Source organism: Terrapene carolina, unplaced genomic scaffold (assembly GCF_002925995.2).
Source record: "Terrapene carolina triunguis isolate 2854851 unplaced genomic scaffold, T_m_triunguis-2.0 Scaffold112, whole genome shotgun sequence".
Taxonomy (NCBI): domain Eukaryota; kingdom Metazoa; phylum Chordata; order Testudines; family Emydidae; genus Terrapene; species Terrapene triunguis.
Window position 1 is genome coordinate 1,984,951 of NW_020664463.1, and position 16,280 is coordinate 2,001,230.

A 16,280-nucleotide genomic window follows, 5' to 3' on the forward strand; every position below is an offset into this window, starting at 1 on the left:
CTAATTTAAAAATAAAACAAACTTATTTTGAACATCTAGCAGCACAAAAGCAGCACCCAAAATCATTCACTTTTGCGCCTTCTATAATACGTCCCAAACCAGCCAGACTTGTTTTTCAAAAATTTGTAATAAAATAAAAGTGCTCTTGGAGGAGATCTATACAATTAAACAGCTGAGGTTTAACCCCTGAAAAATAGAGGCTTATAACACAAGTGCTGATAGACCCTTAACCATAGCATTGTTTGCAGTGGTTGCTGCTAGAATTATTATTTTTTAAATAGTTGTAATGTAAATAGTATTTTAAGCTCTTAACTATAGCATAATGGTTGGGATTTGCTCTTTAATTCTTTTTACTAGAAAGATACAGCTAATTTAAAATAGCTGGTAGATACAGAAAGCATAAATATACAATAAGTTTAGACAGTGATTGTACTAAATGCAACAATACAAAGAAGCAAACAGGAACACAAATGGTAACACAATAAAACTGTATTACATTTGTGCTTCAAATATTACAATACATTATATACAATAGTCCAAAATAAACATCTCATGCCAAATGACACAAAAAGGAAAACAAAACAATAGCAAGCTCCCAAAAATAAAATAAAATAAAATAAAAATCCAGCAGTATGTACAGTTACCTTTTTAATAAACATTCAACTCTGAACTGGAGCAATTTTCACTACATACATATGCAGTCCGCCTTTTATTCCACGCGACCATCCTGTCTCTCTATATCTACGCTATTCAGTAGGATCCTGTGTCATTTCTTATATACATGTTGAGCAAAAAAGATAAAAGAACATAGTGCTTTATATTCTTAACGACGTGGTGGCAGATCAGCGAACCTGGGGTGCGTAACCTTCTTTCATTAAACCCTCCTCATAGTCTGTCTGGCACAGAATCATGTTGTTCTTTAGGAAAAATTTGTCTCCAACACAAAATCTGAAAATACAACAACAAAGAAAAGAAAAGGTAGTTTTACAATGGAACAATGTGATCTTAAATCTAAAAAGTTGTACCGTAAGTGTTCATAATTTTGTTCTACGGACGATGCAGCATACATTTCTTGTGTCTGATGCAACATTGTGCAAAACAGTGCATGAAAGCCCAGCTTTGGATTTATGCTGGTATCTAAATATATTCCTTGCTTTCAACAAAATTTGGTGCATCAGAGTGCTTTTTGGTCCCCCAGCCAAGAGTTTGACTGAAAGCCCACTGAAGTCTATGAGAGCCTTAGATCAGGTCACACCTGCACCGATAAAACAGGATAATATCCAAGACCACGGGCTGAATGTAAAGTTAATCTAATTCTTTACACAAATCAGAAAAAGGATGATATCATCATATGCTGTTGAATGCTTAACACACAGTTATGTATTATACAAATGGTAAATTATCATGATACTATATTCCAGTGCCAATAGCCACTAAATTCAAATGTCCTTTGAATCAAAACATTTTAATGTGTGTGTATATATAATTACATCTATATATGTTTGTGTGTATACACACAAACACATGTAGGCATATGTAGACACACACAGGTTTACCTGTAGGAATCAACTGTAAATTTAGTTACTAAATAGCTGTAATTTCTTCCCACTTTGTGACACAGCAGTCTACATATCCCAGTTTTCTAGTAAATGTCTCAGACCTTGGTTGCCAAGAAAACAATATTGTATAATTGTATTTTATTGTCTCAGAGGAGTAGAAAGCACGTTTACCTCAACTATCTAGTTTCAAACTTCAGTAATAATTTCAATCTAGGCAATGTGTGCATGATTATCAGGCTACTTATATACATCATTTTAAAAACAAAGAAGTGCTTTTTAACACATCTAGTGAACAACAAGGAGGGGCCTAGTATACAGAAAAAAGTTTCATTAATGACTGATTTTGCAACAGGATTATATTCCTTTGTTTATGGCAAACTCTCCAGCTATAACACATATTGGGAGCCCTTGCTTGCAGCATTCTAATTAAACTAAAGAGAGTAACCCAAATGAACCCCTTTGGATTGATGTGGATAAATGAAACCAGTTTCCATCAGCTAATTATGCATCTTACCATATAAAGTATTGTTTCATGTGTAACAGATTATAATGTTCTTTCCTGTATAATTTCCAAGTGGGGACATCTTGGACACAATTAGGGTCAGAAATGAATGCTTGTGTTGTTTACGGTACATTTAACAACAGAGTAGCTATGGGAATAGCTGTATATGTATTTAATTGTAACAATTTAACCTTCAAATAGTGGTGTCTGCTGTAGTTGACCCAGTAAAACTTCGTATAATTACAGAAGGTGACCCTCATGACCTTTGCTAGTGGTCTCTCTTTATCAGATAGTCAATTTCTAATGATGTTCAAACAGAAATCTTGGTGAATTGTTGCAGATTAAATTGTGTATTGAAAGCAGCCCTTTAATGTTTTGTGAAGTTGGCGGTTTAAATGAGTAGCAGTTGGACTGATTTACATTTGTAAAGATTGGAATGCTAGACAAACAGTGAACCCATTTATTTTCCAACTGGGTAGCTTTGGAAATTTATCCTTATGCTAGCTAAACAGATAGAGGTAAAACAGTGCAATAAAAAAGTGGATTGAAAAGAATTAGCTTTGCTCTTAAAGGAAAATTGGTTTGTCTATTTGTGGATTTTTCCCTCTAGGATTATTGCCTGCTGCTGCTGATGATTGAAAATACAGATTATGGAATGATCCTGAAATCTTTAAGTTATTTATGGTCAAGCCTATTTTATACAATTTACAGGTTTCCCCCAATCCCACTATATAAGCTGTAAGCACCAGAAAAAATATTTTGAGTCGATATATTGAAAAGGAGAGTTATTGAAATGAACTAGTTCTCTTCAGGTTACTCTTGATTCTTCAAATATTCCCAAAACCAAACTGAATCCTAGTCTATTTTTTGCCTGAAAGGTGTATGGATGTGACCGCAGCTCCCCAGATTAGATACAGAAGTTATACATAGGTGGCCTTTTCACATACAAGTTCATTTTCCAGAAAAATAAGCATGTTTGACTTTAAATACAAAATTATTCATTTATATTTTCTATTACATGAGTATTTGCACTGGATGATAAAATAAATAAGACACTGAAAACAATATCCTAGTGTGACGAATATATGACAATTGATGTTGATGGGGACAGGTCGTAGGAACTCAGTACAGATAATGCAAGCTCCCACTATTTGAAGAATATGAGTAAGCATCAGGCTGCCACTCTTTGTGGGCCAGCCACTAGAGGGAGACATGATTACATCTGCTTGGCTAGCAGAATGCACTGTTTCAAACCCATACAATCATTCAAATACTCCTTTGGGGTCCAGGGTAACACAAGGATTATTTCCAGAATAAAACAGTTATTAAAGGAGAAAACAAACCCAGGGATAACTTGGTTAAAATATTTAAAATACATCATAAAGCAAAACTAACTTAAGCTGCAAAGCTTTCGATTTTTTTAACGTTTGCGTCTTTCCTTCCAAGATGACAAAATCCTATATCACTATTTTATTTAATCTTTCAGCCCTAAAGACCTACCTCACCCACCAACCTCATAATCTGCAGGGAGTGCACTGTCCTATTCTAGAAATGAGCAGGGATACTTTTACACAAACTGCAGATTTGTTCCCATAACATTTTGCTTTTGCAATGTTATCTCCTTGACCTTAGACCTTTTTCCCGCAATGTTATACCTGTGAACTGTATTTTGGTGACAAAGGGGTAGCACCGAATGGAAGCTCAACTCACATTCAATGACACTTTGTACTAATACACTAGTAGGATATGAGAAGACTAATTGGTGGAGATAAGGTAAAATCTCTTGTCTTTCCCCTCCCGCCCCCCCATGTTCCCAAACCTCTGATCTTATTTGACCCTCAAAAATAGGTTTGGTATCTTCTAGTTGAAACTGGACTGGAACAAAGTGCCAAAATCTTGTTAAATGTTCAGACCTATGAGTTGGCTAGATGAGATAAGCATCTGAAGCCCCACATTTTGGAGATTCCTTCATTCCTAGATGGGATTACATTATTTCCACTTTCATAAATTAGAGACTCAACCGAAAGCATTCACAGCTCCCTTTGGAAAAGAGGGGAAGGAGAAAGCGTGGAAATGGACTTCTGGTAAAGCAAAGGGTTTCTACATTAACTGGTGTCTGCAAAACGAGGTAAGGCTTTTACTTCATCTCTGGCTATATCAGGCAGATGGTAGTGGCTGGTGCTGTGCAACGTTTTCTTTCCTAGAATCTTTTGTACATTTCACCTAATAAGCATGCAAAGGTGAGCAGGAAAATGTACTATAGGCAGCATTAACATGACAGATTGGACTTACTGGCCATAAATTGACGATAATACCTTTGACATGTCTGTGATATTAGTGGAATGGCCAATATAATTAACCTCCATCCTTAAACTCCTGTCATATTTTAAAATGGTAAAATGAAGGCCATTTATATCATGAAATGACCTCTGTTACCACCTTGTTTGGAAACAGATGGCATGCGTGGATCATCACAAGAAGTATAAAACTTGCATTCCAAGAAACAGCCATTTCATTTTCCAGAGCCAAGTGCTAAAGGGATCTCACAATTACCTGCCATCTTTACTGTAGCAGTCAGTACAAGATGCATGACAATGCAGTGGGGACTTCTTAGGAGAAGGTAAGAAAAATGGCTTGGAACCAAGATGGCTGTGTTCAAAGTGCCTCCTCTGCTGTTGTGGCACAAAGTATGAAACAAAATGTGGAAGCATTTAATAGATTTCTCCTAGGATCAGCAGCCATACAATCTCTTCATTCAGATATAAAACACCCTTAAACTTTTTCTTGCATCCAATTACAGTTAGTCCCTTATTCTCCTCCCTCCCAATTTTTGTAAAATTTAATTGATCTGCCAATGTATCTCTGATTAATGCTATGCATACATTTCAATAGACTAGTTTTTATTTTACCTCATAGTTCATTAATATATACCTATGGTTTGCTAATTTTAGGGTCCTGTCAAAAGACCTATAACATCAAAGGCTAATGTCTAATTTGTTACGGGCTTTACATGCTTTCCTTGGTAAGAATTGGTACCATATATACGATATCACTCACTGCAGCCCAATAAAGTACACCTCTTTTTGCTATGCTTTTCAAAGATTATTAAAAGTTTGGAATGGAAAATCTTAAATTCATAAAACCACAAAAATGGCCATACAGGGTCAGACCAATGGTCCATCTAGCCGAGTATCCTGTCTTCCAACAGTGGCCCATGCCAGATGCTTCAGCAGGAATGAAGAGAACAGGGCAATTATTGAGTAACCCATTCTGTCATCCAGTCCCAGCTTCTGGCAATCAGAGGTTTAGGGTCACCCAGAGCATGGGGTTGGGTCCCTGACCATCTTGGCTGATAGCAGTTGACAGACCTAGTCTCCATCAATTTATCTAGTTCTTTTTTGAATCTCGTTATACTTTTGGCCTTCACAGCATCCCCTGGCAACAAGTTCCTCAGGTTGACTATGCATTGTGCGAAGAAGTACTTCCTCATGTTTGTTTTAAATCTGCTGTCTATAAATTTCAGTGGGTGACCCCTGATTCTTCATTATGTGAAGGGGCAAATAACACTTCCTCATTCACCTTCTCCACACCAGTCATGATTTTATAGACTTCTATCATATCTGCCCTTAGTCTCCTCTTTTTCTAAAGCTGAACAGACCTGGTCTTTTTAATCTCTCCTCACATGGAAGTTGTTCCATACCTCTAATCATTCTTGTTGCCCTTCTCTGTACTTTTCCCAATGCTAATGTATCTTTTTTTGAGATGGGGAAACCAGAACTGCTCACAGTATTCAAGGTGTAGGTACACCATGGATTTATATAGTGGCATTATGATATTTTCTGTCTTATTCTCTATTCCTCTCTTAATGGTTCCCAATGTTCTTTTCTGTTAGTTTCTTTTTTGTGTGTGTGCGTGTGCCTGTTTCTGCACATTGTTTTCAGAGAACTATCCATGATGACTCATGATCCTTTTGTAACCTTTTGCCATTGCTTTGCTTTGGACTTAACTATCTCGAGTAATTTTGTCTCATCTGCAAACTTTGCCACCTCATTGTTTACCCCCTTTTTCAGATCATTTATAATAATGCTGAACAGCACTGTCCCAGTACAGTTCCTTGGAGGACCCTGCTATTTACCTCTCTCCTCTGTGGAAACTGATTCGTACCCTTTTCCCCCTATCTTTTAACCAGTTACTGATCCACAAGAGAACCTTCCCTCATGACTGCCTACTCTGCTTAAGAGCCTCTGGTGTGAGACCTTGTCAAAGGTTTTCTGAAAGTCCAAGTATATTAGATCAGCTGGATCACCCTTGTCCACGTGCTTGTTGATACCTTAGAAGAATTCTAATGGTGTGGAGAGGCATGTCTTCCCTTTACAAAAGCTGTGTTAACTCTTCCCAACAAATTGTGTTCATCTGTATATCTGATAATTTTGTTCTTTACTATAGTAAAATTTGCCTGGTATTGAAGTTAGACTTACTGGCCTGTAATTACCAGGATCGCCTCTGGAGCCTTTTTAAAAAAACCTCAGCATTACATTAGCTATCTTCCAGACATCTGGTACAGAGGCTGATTTAAACGATAGGTTACATACCACAGTTAGTAGTTCTGCAATTTCATATTTGAGTTCCTTCAAAACTCTTGCATGAATACCATCTGGTCCTGCTGACTTACTACTGTTTAATTTATCAATTTGTTCAAAAACCTCCTCTATTGACACTTCAATCTGGGATAGTTCCTCAGATTTGTCATTTAAAAAGGATGGCTCAGGTGTGGGAATCTCCCTCACATCCTCTGCAATGAAGACTGATGCCAAGAATTCATTTAGTTTCCCCACCACAACGGTCTTGTCTTCCTTGAGTGCTCCTTTAGCGCCTCAATTATCCAGTTGTTACACTGATTGTTTTGCAGGCTTCCTGCTTCTGATATACCGTATATACTTTATCATAAGCCAGTTCATTTATAAGCCGACCCCCCCAAGATGAATAAGTAAAAATGGAAAAATTTTATAGCCTGTTCATAAGCCGACCCTATAATTCAGGGGTCAGCAAACTTTGGCTCCCGGGCCATCAGGATAAGCTGCTGATAGGCCGAGATGGTTTGTTTACCTCGAGCGTCCGCAGGCACGGAGGTAAACCTAAGGAAACAAAGTGTTCTGGTGCGCCAGCTGTTTACCCTGACGGGCTGGGACAGTAACTGGTGGGGAAATTTTTTGGGGGGAAGAAGCTGGGAGTCAGGGGAGTAATCCCTGTGACCACCCCCCACGTGACCCCACCCCTAGCCCAGGACCCCCACACTCTTCCCATCCCATCCCTTCCCACCTTATCTGGGGAGGGCCAGGGGAGGATGTCTCTGGCCTGGCTGGAGCTGCTCCGGCAGGCTGGGCAGCACAGCTGCAGTCTGCTCCGGCGGGTCAGACCGGGCAGCGCGGCCGCAGCATGTTCCAGCAGGCTGGACCAGGCGGTGTGGCCGCAGCGTGCTCCGGCGCCTGGGCGGTGCAGCTGCAGCATGCTCCGGCACCCGGGCAGTGGGGCCGTAGCCCGCTCTGGAGGGTGAGGTCGAGTAGCACGGCTGCAGCCTGCCACCCCCCCGAGCTGCAGCTGCTTCGGAGGCTGGGGGGGAGAGCAGCGTGGCCAGAAGCGGAGAGACTCTGGCCCCGCCTCTTCCCTTCTGGCTCTGCTGGCTGTGCTGCCTCTCCTTGCTCCCTCTGTTGAGGGGAGGGGCTGTGTCCCACCTCTCTCTCTTTATACCCGTTCATAAGCCGACCCCCTTCTCTGGTGCTTCCCTTTTTTACTAAAAAATTCGGCTTATGAACGAGTATATACGGTACTTAAATATTTTGCTGATAGTTTTCATGTCCTTTTGCTAGTTGCTCTTCAAATACTTTTTTGGCCTGCCTAATTATACTTTTACACTTGACTTGACAGAATGTATGCTTTTTTCCACTTTCCTCAGTAAGATTTGACTTCCAATTTTTAAAGGACGTCCTTCTGCCTCTAAAAGACTCTTGTACTCTATTGTTTAGCCATGGTGGCATATTTTTTTTGGGTCCTCTTACTGATTTTTTTAATTTGGGGTACACATTTAGTTTGAGCTTCTATTATGGTGTTTTTAAATAGTTTCCATGCAGCTTGCAGGCATTTCACTCTTGTGATTGTTCCTTTTAATTTCAGTTTAACCAGGACTAGCTGCTCAAAGAAGCAGTCATTAATGGTGTCTAGAAATGTTATCTCTGCATCCCATCCTGACGTGCCATGTACCCAGTAAATACTGGGATAGTTGAAATCCCCCATTATTATTATTGGGTTTTCTGTTTTTGTAATTGCCCCTGAGCATTTCACAATCACCATCACCATCCTGGTCAGGTAGTACATTCCTACTTCTATGCTCTTATTATTCAAGCATGGGATTTCTATCCACAGGTATTAAACTGTATTCTAAAATAGTTGGTGAATAACCTCACCTTTGAGGTCTTGTAGGAATCTAATGCTAGAGTTAAACATATACAAATCTAATATTATCATCCACATAAAATTATGTCTGATAAAGAATAAAACAATTTTGTCATGCAGTGTAGGCCTTCTATATTTTTATAGGATGCCAGATGAAAGTGTTTATATACTGGGACTGGGACTTAGATGAACGTTTGGCCAGACAAACTAAAGCCCAGTTGTTAAGATAAAGAGTATTTCCAAGAAAAAATAAAAGGAGAGAAGATGAGGTTTAATGTCCCTCGGTGGTGGTGGTCAGATGGGAGTTTTAAACCATAGCCCAAATTGGTCCAGCAAGGTGGAGAGGAATTATCTAGGAGATGATGAATGGGGTGGAGCCTATTGGGTCAGGCTGCTAGAAAATGAGTCGAAAGAGGGAAAGGAGGGAGACAAACTCTGGGAAGTATAAGAGCTGAATGTTGAGTGAGATCGGCAAGTTTAGCTCAGCGGGTCAAGCACGGACATGGCTGAACCCAGGATGTAAGATTTTCTATTTAAACTTCAGCTACTGCACATTCTCTTTTGGCACACTTGTCAAAGTTTGAGGGAACATTTTTCTGCAACATCAGTCTTCGCCTGTTTATTTTAATTTGTTCTCTATTTTCCATTATGACAATATTTGTTCTCTAGAAGCTACCCCGGATCAGCTGATTGGTTTGGGGCTATTGCTGAGAGAAGGTAAAGCTTTTTCCACTTGGGAGAAGAGGTTGAAAGTGGTTGTGGGGAGCAAAGGGCAGCATTTGAACCATGTAAGTGACTACATCATAGTGACCACCATAGAATCCTTAGGGGAGGAATTAGCTCTCTGGTATGAAACTTCAGAAAGACGGGTTTTAAAAAAAATAGAGGAAGCTAGTCACAGCGACCCTACAATCAAAGGTGAAAAAATTAAAATTAAAATCTTTAGACCCAGAATGGAGATAGGCATACCATAAGAGACACGCAGGAACCATACCCCTCAAAACAAAACAAAAAAAGAGCAAAGGCAGGAAGGAAAAAGAAAGGACAAATGGCAAGATAAAAGATAGTTTGAACCAACCTTATCCTTCAAACTATGGAGATCTAGCTTAAGTGAAGTCATAAAAAGAAATAGATAAAATAAATGGTAGCTCTCCTACTTAAGAGCGAATTTAGGTCCTGATGTAAAATATACTGAATCTAAGGGAGTCTTTCTACTGTCTTCAATAAGCTTTGAATCAGGCCCTTGAAGAGAGAATGGTTAAGATATAAAAGCACCTATCAAGAATATATAGCCAAGCAGCAGAATTGCTGGGTCTTGTCACTGGGTGAGTTGGTTCCTAAGAGGGCTGGGTCCCTGTGTCAGGCTTATCCTCTCTCCCCCATTGGAAGAAAGGAATAAAAGGGTCACGTAATGGAGAGCATGTGTCTAAGAACCAGGCCTGCTGGGAGATATGATGGCAGCCCAAATTAAGTCACAAGAGAGACTCCAGGGAGAGCAGATCTGGCTGTGCATGCTCCATTAAAGGGCAGGAAAGGGCCAGTGCGGAGGACTAGGCTAAGTGACTCTCCAGCATTCCTAAGAAGAGAGCCTGGGAAACAGACATGCAGAGAGCAGGAGTCTGCTGGAGGAAAGCCTGCACTCAGGGTCGGAGCCAACCAGGAAAGATTTCTGAAAGATTTGTGGGTGTTTTGACTTTAATGTTAATAAACCAGACTTTCAAAAGGGAGAGCTATTGAGAAAACACCAGGATGAAGTCTAAGTTGTTTAACCTGGGGAAGAAGGGGAAACTGAGTCAGGGCCCAGTGACACACTGGGTAGAACCCTGGTGGAGGTCTGATAGACTACTAGAAAATAAAGGGAACAGTTAAGGAGAATAAGGATATTGCAGATGAGTTAAATTATTTCTTCACATCACTTTTTGGCACAGAGGATGTTGTAGAGAGATCTACTGTAGTTTTCTCAAGTAATAAAGATGTATTTGAGTGTTAAAGAGAAGATGTTGGAATAAGCTGACGAATTAAAGATCAACCAGGACTAGATTGTATAAAGCCAAAGAATTTAGGAATGAAGTGAGCTCCACCAAAATAATAATAATAATAATAAATACCATCACTTATTGAAATTGGCTACCTGAGCATAGCAAACATTACACCTATTCTTAATGTCGCTTAGCACAGAAAAAACTTAACACCAGGTTGCCCCAAGGATCCACAGGATGTGACTTCGTCTATTCATTAATGACCCGCAGAAGAGGATGAACAGTCAAGAACCTACATTTGCAGATGACACAAAATTATTTAGGTTAGTTAAATCTAAGGAAGACTGAGGAACTTCAGACAGACCTGACAAAGCTAAACAAGCAGGCAGCATAATGGCAGATGAAATTCAGTGTTAACTAATGCAAATTTAAAGTAATAATTTAATCCACTCATCAACATTGCTGGGTTTTAATTTAACTATATTCACTTAGGAAAAAGACCTGTTAACGGCTAACAGCTTACTGGGAGCCTCTTCCCAGTGCATAGCATAGTTGAACAATTAAAATGTTAGCACATACGAAGAATGGTATATTGCTATCAGTTATGTTACAAGAGCACTCCAAATATGCTAAAGTCTGCCCTAAAGACACAAACCCTGCCCAAAAGAGTTTACAATGAAAAGGGACAAAAAACAGGGAGTGAGGAAAGGGATCTAATATATAAGCCGAGAGATGGCTGGCATGTTTTGTTAGCTCAATGCATGCGCGCGTGTGTGTTTAAAGAAAATATTGATCTCAACTCATTTCATGTAGGGATAGTGGTAGAAATGGGTCTTACTTGAATGAGAACAGTGGGTTTAGTGAGTCAGCTCAGGAATGATATTTCATACACAGGAGGCAAGCATAGGAAAAGGGATAGAAGTATAATGGTATTGTTGGCACAGAGCACATCTGTACAATTTATGAATTCTGTGAGATTATGAACACTGTGTGTGTCTTCACCAAGATGCAAACTCCATTTTGAAAGTGGGGCTTTCTCTTTTGCCTTTTTACCTCCATATCGTACTGAAATTCCAACAGAGACTAATACAGGGCTGACTATAGAGGTTGTTAACTCGGGATGTTCCTCTATTCAAATACAACCATCCTAGAAAATAGACTGGCTCCCACCCAGGAGAACTGGTTTGTCAGGAAAGAGGTCACCTGGCAGGGGTCTAGGATCACCTGAGAAGGCTGATCTGGGAGTCACCTGACAAAGGGACTGGAAGGTTATAAAAAGGACAGGAGCTAATCTCTTTGGGGTCTTTGGCCATTTTCACCAAATCAAGCAGAGAAAAGCTGCTGCAGCAACCTGATGTGATGAAGCGGAGGGAACCCTGCATACTCGAACTCAGAAGGTCCCCCAAGGACCATTCAGGATGTATTTTTTTCTATGTGATCAGCACTCTCTGTGCCAGGGCCGTCCCTAGCTATTCTGGGGCACTATGCAGCCCCTCTGCGGGTGGGGGGTGGGCATGTGGGGCCCCAGGCCTCTGTGGGGATGGGGAGGCTGGCTTGGGGGGCAGGGGGAAACCACCCCCCAGCACTCACTGGCGGTGCGGCTGGGGCCGGGCCGCTGCACTTCCCGCCGCCGGTGAGTGCAGGCCCAGCCCTGCTGCACTCCTCAGGGGAGTGGGGGCGGGGCTGGGGAGAAGCAGGGGTGGGAAGAGGCGGGGTTGGGGCAGAGCAGGGGTGGGAAGAGACGGAGCAGGGGCTGGTGCCCTACACAGCTGCGTACTTTGTGTATGGGTAAGGACGGCCCTGCTGTGTGCTTTATCTGTTAAGAAAAGGGCAATGGTGGCTTAGACTCCCATGCAAAGTCTGTCTCTGTGTGGTAAGCATTACGCCTACCCCATGCCCCTTTGAGGATGAAAACCAGAAGGCTCACATCTTCCTGTGGAGTTTTGGGAGAGGACGTGTTTAAGCTATCGGGGCTATGGGTGGAGCCTGAGGGGTCAGCTCTGGTTCTAGTGGCTGGGCAGGGAACCATGTAATCACAACTCTCAGGTGGGGATACTAGACACAGAATCTGCACCCCGAGAGGGAGCTCAGCGTCTCCAATAGAGCAGCAGTGCCTGGACTCTGTTCAGACTCCAGTAGCTTTAAACACACATGGTGTCAGTGGTTGCATCCCCTCATACCAGTCTGGGGAGTGACCAAGAGGGGGGTGCTTCACTAGAGTTGTGACACACCCTCACCTGGAATTTGGTTTTCAAAGATAAGACAGAGGAAATACAAGGGGTCCTGAGATGGGCAAGGAAAATTATTGGAGGTATGGAGATTGAAAAGAGTAAGAGGAGATAATGAGGTGTGATGATAGAGGTATACAAAATAATGGATGGTACCAGGAGGTCAATCCAGCACTCCTATTTACCTTAACGTAATACAAAAATGCAAGGAAATAGAAAGGAAATCAAATAACACCGATGTGATTCTTCTAATATGAAATACATAAGCAGCAGAACTCATTGCCACAAGATATCATTCAAGAGTTTAGTAGGATTAGAAATCTGTATGGATAATATGCACATCTATAAATTAGAATTTATAAAACAAAATAAAAAGAAGAGGTACAAATCATAATACTTAAGGGCATAAGATAGTCACCAATGTCAGGTGGTGAGGAAGAAACATACTCTATGGATAGGTTATTTTGTTATTGTCCATTATTATTAAATATTTATATTACAATAGTACCCAGAGACCATGATCAGGATTGTGCTCCATTGTGTTGTGAGGTTCCAATATATGGAATTCTTTGAAACATCTTGGTACTGGCCACTGGTTTGACTAGATGGACCATGTGTCCGCCAGGTATGGCAATCCCTGTGTGATCAAGGATCCCTGACCCTTCTCATAAGGCTTTCTACTTATGAGCAGAGGGGCTGGAACAATGTGTATAGTGGGGGTGCTGAGAGCCATTGAACCAAACTGTAAGCCCTGTAAGCCATTTCAACCCTGGGGATGCTGCAGCTCCCCCAACATGGCTAGTTCCAGCACCTATGCTGATAAGTATCAGCACTCTGGCCTGCAGCTTACCCAAAGCACAGGAAAAGCCTAAAAACCCCAAATGAGGCACTAGATTGGAGGCTCAGAGATGACAGACCCACAACAACAACAACAAAGTGGATCCAAAAATATTAGACCCCCACTAAAACTCTTCATTTAAAAAGCAGCAGAGGATATTCCTAATAGGAACCTAAATCGTCCAAGATCACCACTCTGATGCTTTTCATACTATGAAGACACACATTAGTTCACATTTATGGCAATAGGAAAAGGATTATAGTTAATGTTTTGGGGGGTTATTTGGGGGGTTAAATTAAAAAGTTGGAATCTTTTGTGTTCAGGATAACAAAAATTGTCTGCTTTGCTTGACTGATGAAGATTAGCTGACTTCTTGCATTAAAGAAGTTTGTCTTATATGGGCTGAAGTGACAAGACAATAACTAAGTGCTAATTGTGCATAACCAACACTAAAGATATGCAGCCCCATTATGGCATGTAATAAATGAAGCGAACAACAGAAATATATTAGGCACTTTAATAATGATACTAGAACAGTGGTTTGCAGCACTAGGGATGTGAAAGATTTTAGAATCTGAATTTAGGAGTGCGTGTGTCTTACTTCAGTGGGTTCTATTGGTAGGGTAGACATTATTTTGAATACAGCCTTTTAGTTCTGTAGCAAGGCAAAATTGATACAGGATCTGTAAATAGCATTACAACCTATAATTACTTTGCATTATTATATCATTTAAGCTGCGGTTATTATTTGTCTGATATTTTAATTTTCCATGCAACATGATGAAAAAGGTCAATTTCGCTTTTTTAGAGTGTAATTGTACCGTGCTATACTTATTAGCAGTTGTACATTTTATGTTGCTCTGGGGATGCTTGATTTTTAAATTACTACAATGCTATAGAATAATACACTGCAGTACAGGGTAAGTTAGCACGGCTTATTTAGGGCTAGATTTACATTTGGTGAATATTACATTAGAATATTATTGTAGTAATTTTTAGTTACTATCTAAGAAAGTTGCATGCTGAGTATTTCTTCTTATGCAAATGTAAAAGAAATGTAAACTGTAAAATGTGTTACTAAATGTAGGATTATATAATAATTGAGGCAGTGTAATACGTACATAAAATAGTACATATGAATCAGTTCTTTAATTTCCAGTGGTGATATCCTGGCCCCAGGGAAGTCAATGGCAAAACCCCTATTGACTTCCATGGGGCCAAGATTCCACCCCAATGACATAGGTTGAGATTTTCATTTGTGTGACCAAATATCCTAATTGACTTTGAAAATCTCAACCATTGTGATTTTGCAGTTTTAGACCCGGATCCTGCAACAAGTTCTACCTGGATGAATGTCAATGGGGCTCTATGTAGCTGCAGGTACATGCTGGCACAGAACAAGTTTTGCAGGATTGGGGCCTTGGAATGTTTATAATGTCACAAGAACATGGCACAGGATTCCAATGCTGATTTACAAAGAACAATGGAATGCAATGTCCTGTGAATTCAAACAATAAGAATTCTGTCAACAGAAAGAAATAGTATGTATTTTTAAAAGAAATTCAACTGACAAAGCTGAGGAATTTAAATAAAATTAACATAATAATGATAAATGGTACTCCTTTGCACTTTTCTACAGCAGAGGATCTCGAAGCACTTTATAAATATTAATTAATTAAGCTTGACAGGCACCCTTGTGAGTGAGCAGAAGTATCATTATTCTTGTTTATTGATGAGGGAACTGAGGCACGAAAAGTTTAAGTGACTTGCCCAAGGTCACACAGGTTGTCTGTGGCAATACTGGAAAACGAATCCGGGTGCGACTCCCAGCCTTGTGTTTCAACCACTAGCAAATGCTTTCTCTCCATTAAACAAAAATATATACATCAGGGCTCAGTTAGTGTTAGCCTACGGAATTAAACCAAGAAGTCCTCTTACCTCTGATTACAAAGTTGACATGCAAAACAGTCCAGGTGGTAAACATTTTCCTTGGCTCTCATCACCATCTCAAAAGCAGGTATGAGCTTACTGCAAGCAGCACAGTTTCCTGTAACACCAAATAACCTGAGGACACACAAAGGGAAGATATTCAAGGATACGATTAACTGGTAGGGGAAAAAATTATACCTCCATTTATTTTCTTTGGCTTTATAAAAGTATGTAATTGTCATTCACCTCCCAGTGTACCATTCTTGGGAAAGGCTGGTATTTAGCAGAACAAGCGCACTCATGAAACAATCCCATTTGAAGCCACTTGCCGATAAAGTGGGATAGCATTGGGAAGCTCTATAAACCAGTGCCATAATAATACTGTGCCTTGCGAAGTAATTTTTATGCTGTTTTTATACATAAATATTCTTCTTTGGTACATACTCCACTGACCTTTCTTAATGAAAGAAACATCTTGTTCAAGCAAATGAGGAAATGACAAATACATTAGGAAAGTTACATAACCACGTGCAAGCAGAGGTCAACCAGTTTGAAATATGGTAAGAATCTTTCTACTTGGATTGTACTGTAAATATGAGAGCCACATAACCTTGGCCTCAGTGCTATTTATTATTAAAACACACTTTAGCTAGAAAAGAAATAACACTTAAAAAAGCCAATATTCTCCACATTTCTGACATCTAGTGCTAAAAGCTTTACCATTATTATTAAAAGAACATTTTATGAACAAGTCATTTAAATCGTCAGAAAGCATTAGCGGTTCACACACCTTAC

General features: G+C 40.1%; 1 protein-coding gene across 4 annotated transcripts in view; it reads right to left on the bottom strand.

Moving 5' to 3' along the window:
• Positions 1-349: 349 nt before the first annotated feature.
• The window catches only part of LMO3 (LIM domain only 3), a 76,456-nt gene continuing 60,525 nt past the window's right edge, over positions 350-16,280 (bottom strand). For all 4 annotated transcript variants that reach the window (XM_024202695.2, XM_024202694.2, XM_024202696.2 and 1 more), the window contains exons 3-4: positions 15,495-15,620; positions 350-948 (exon numbers count right to left, since the gene is read on the bottom strand). In XM_024202695.2, the coding sequence (XP_024058463.1) occupies positions 843-948; positions 15,495-15,620 (232 nt within the window). In that variant the 3' untranslated portion in view covers positions 350-842. The remainder of the gene's footprint in view (positions 949-15,494; positions 15,621-16,280) is intronic.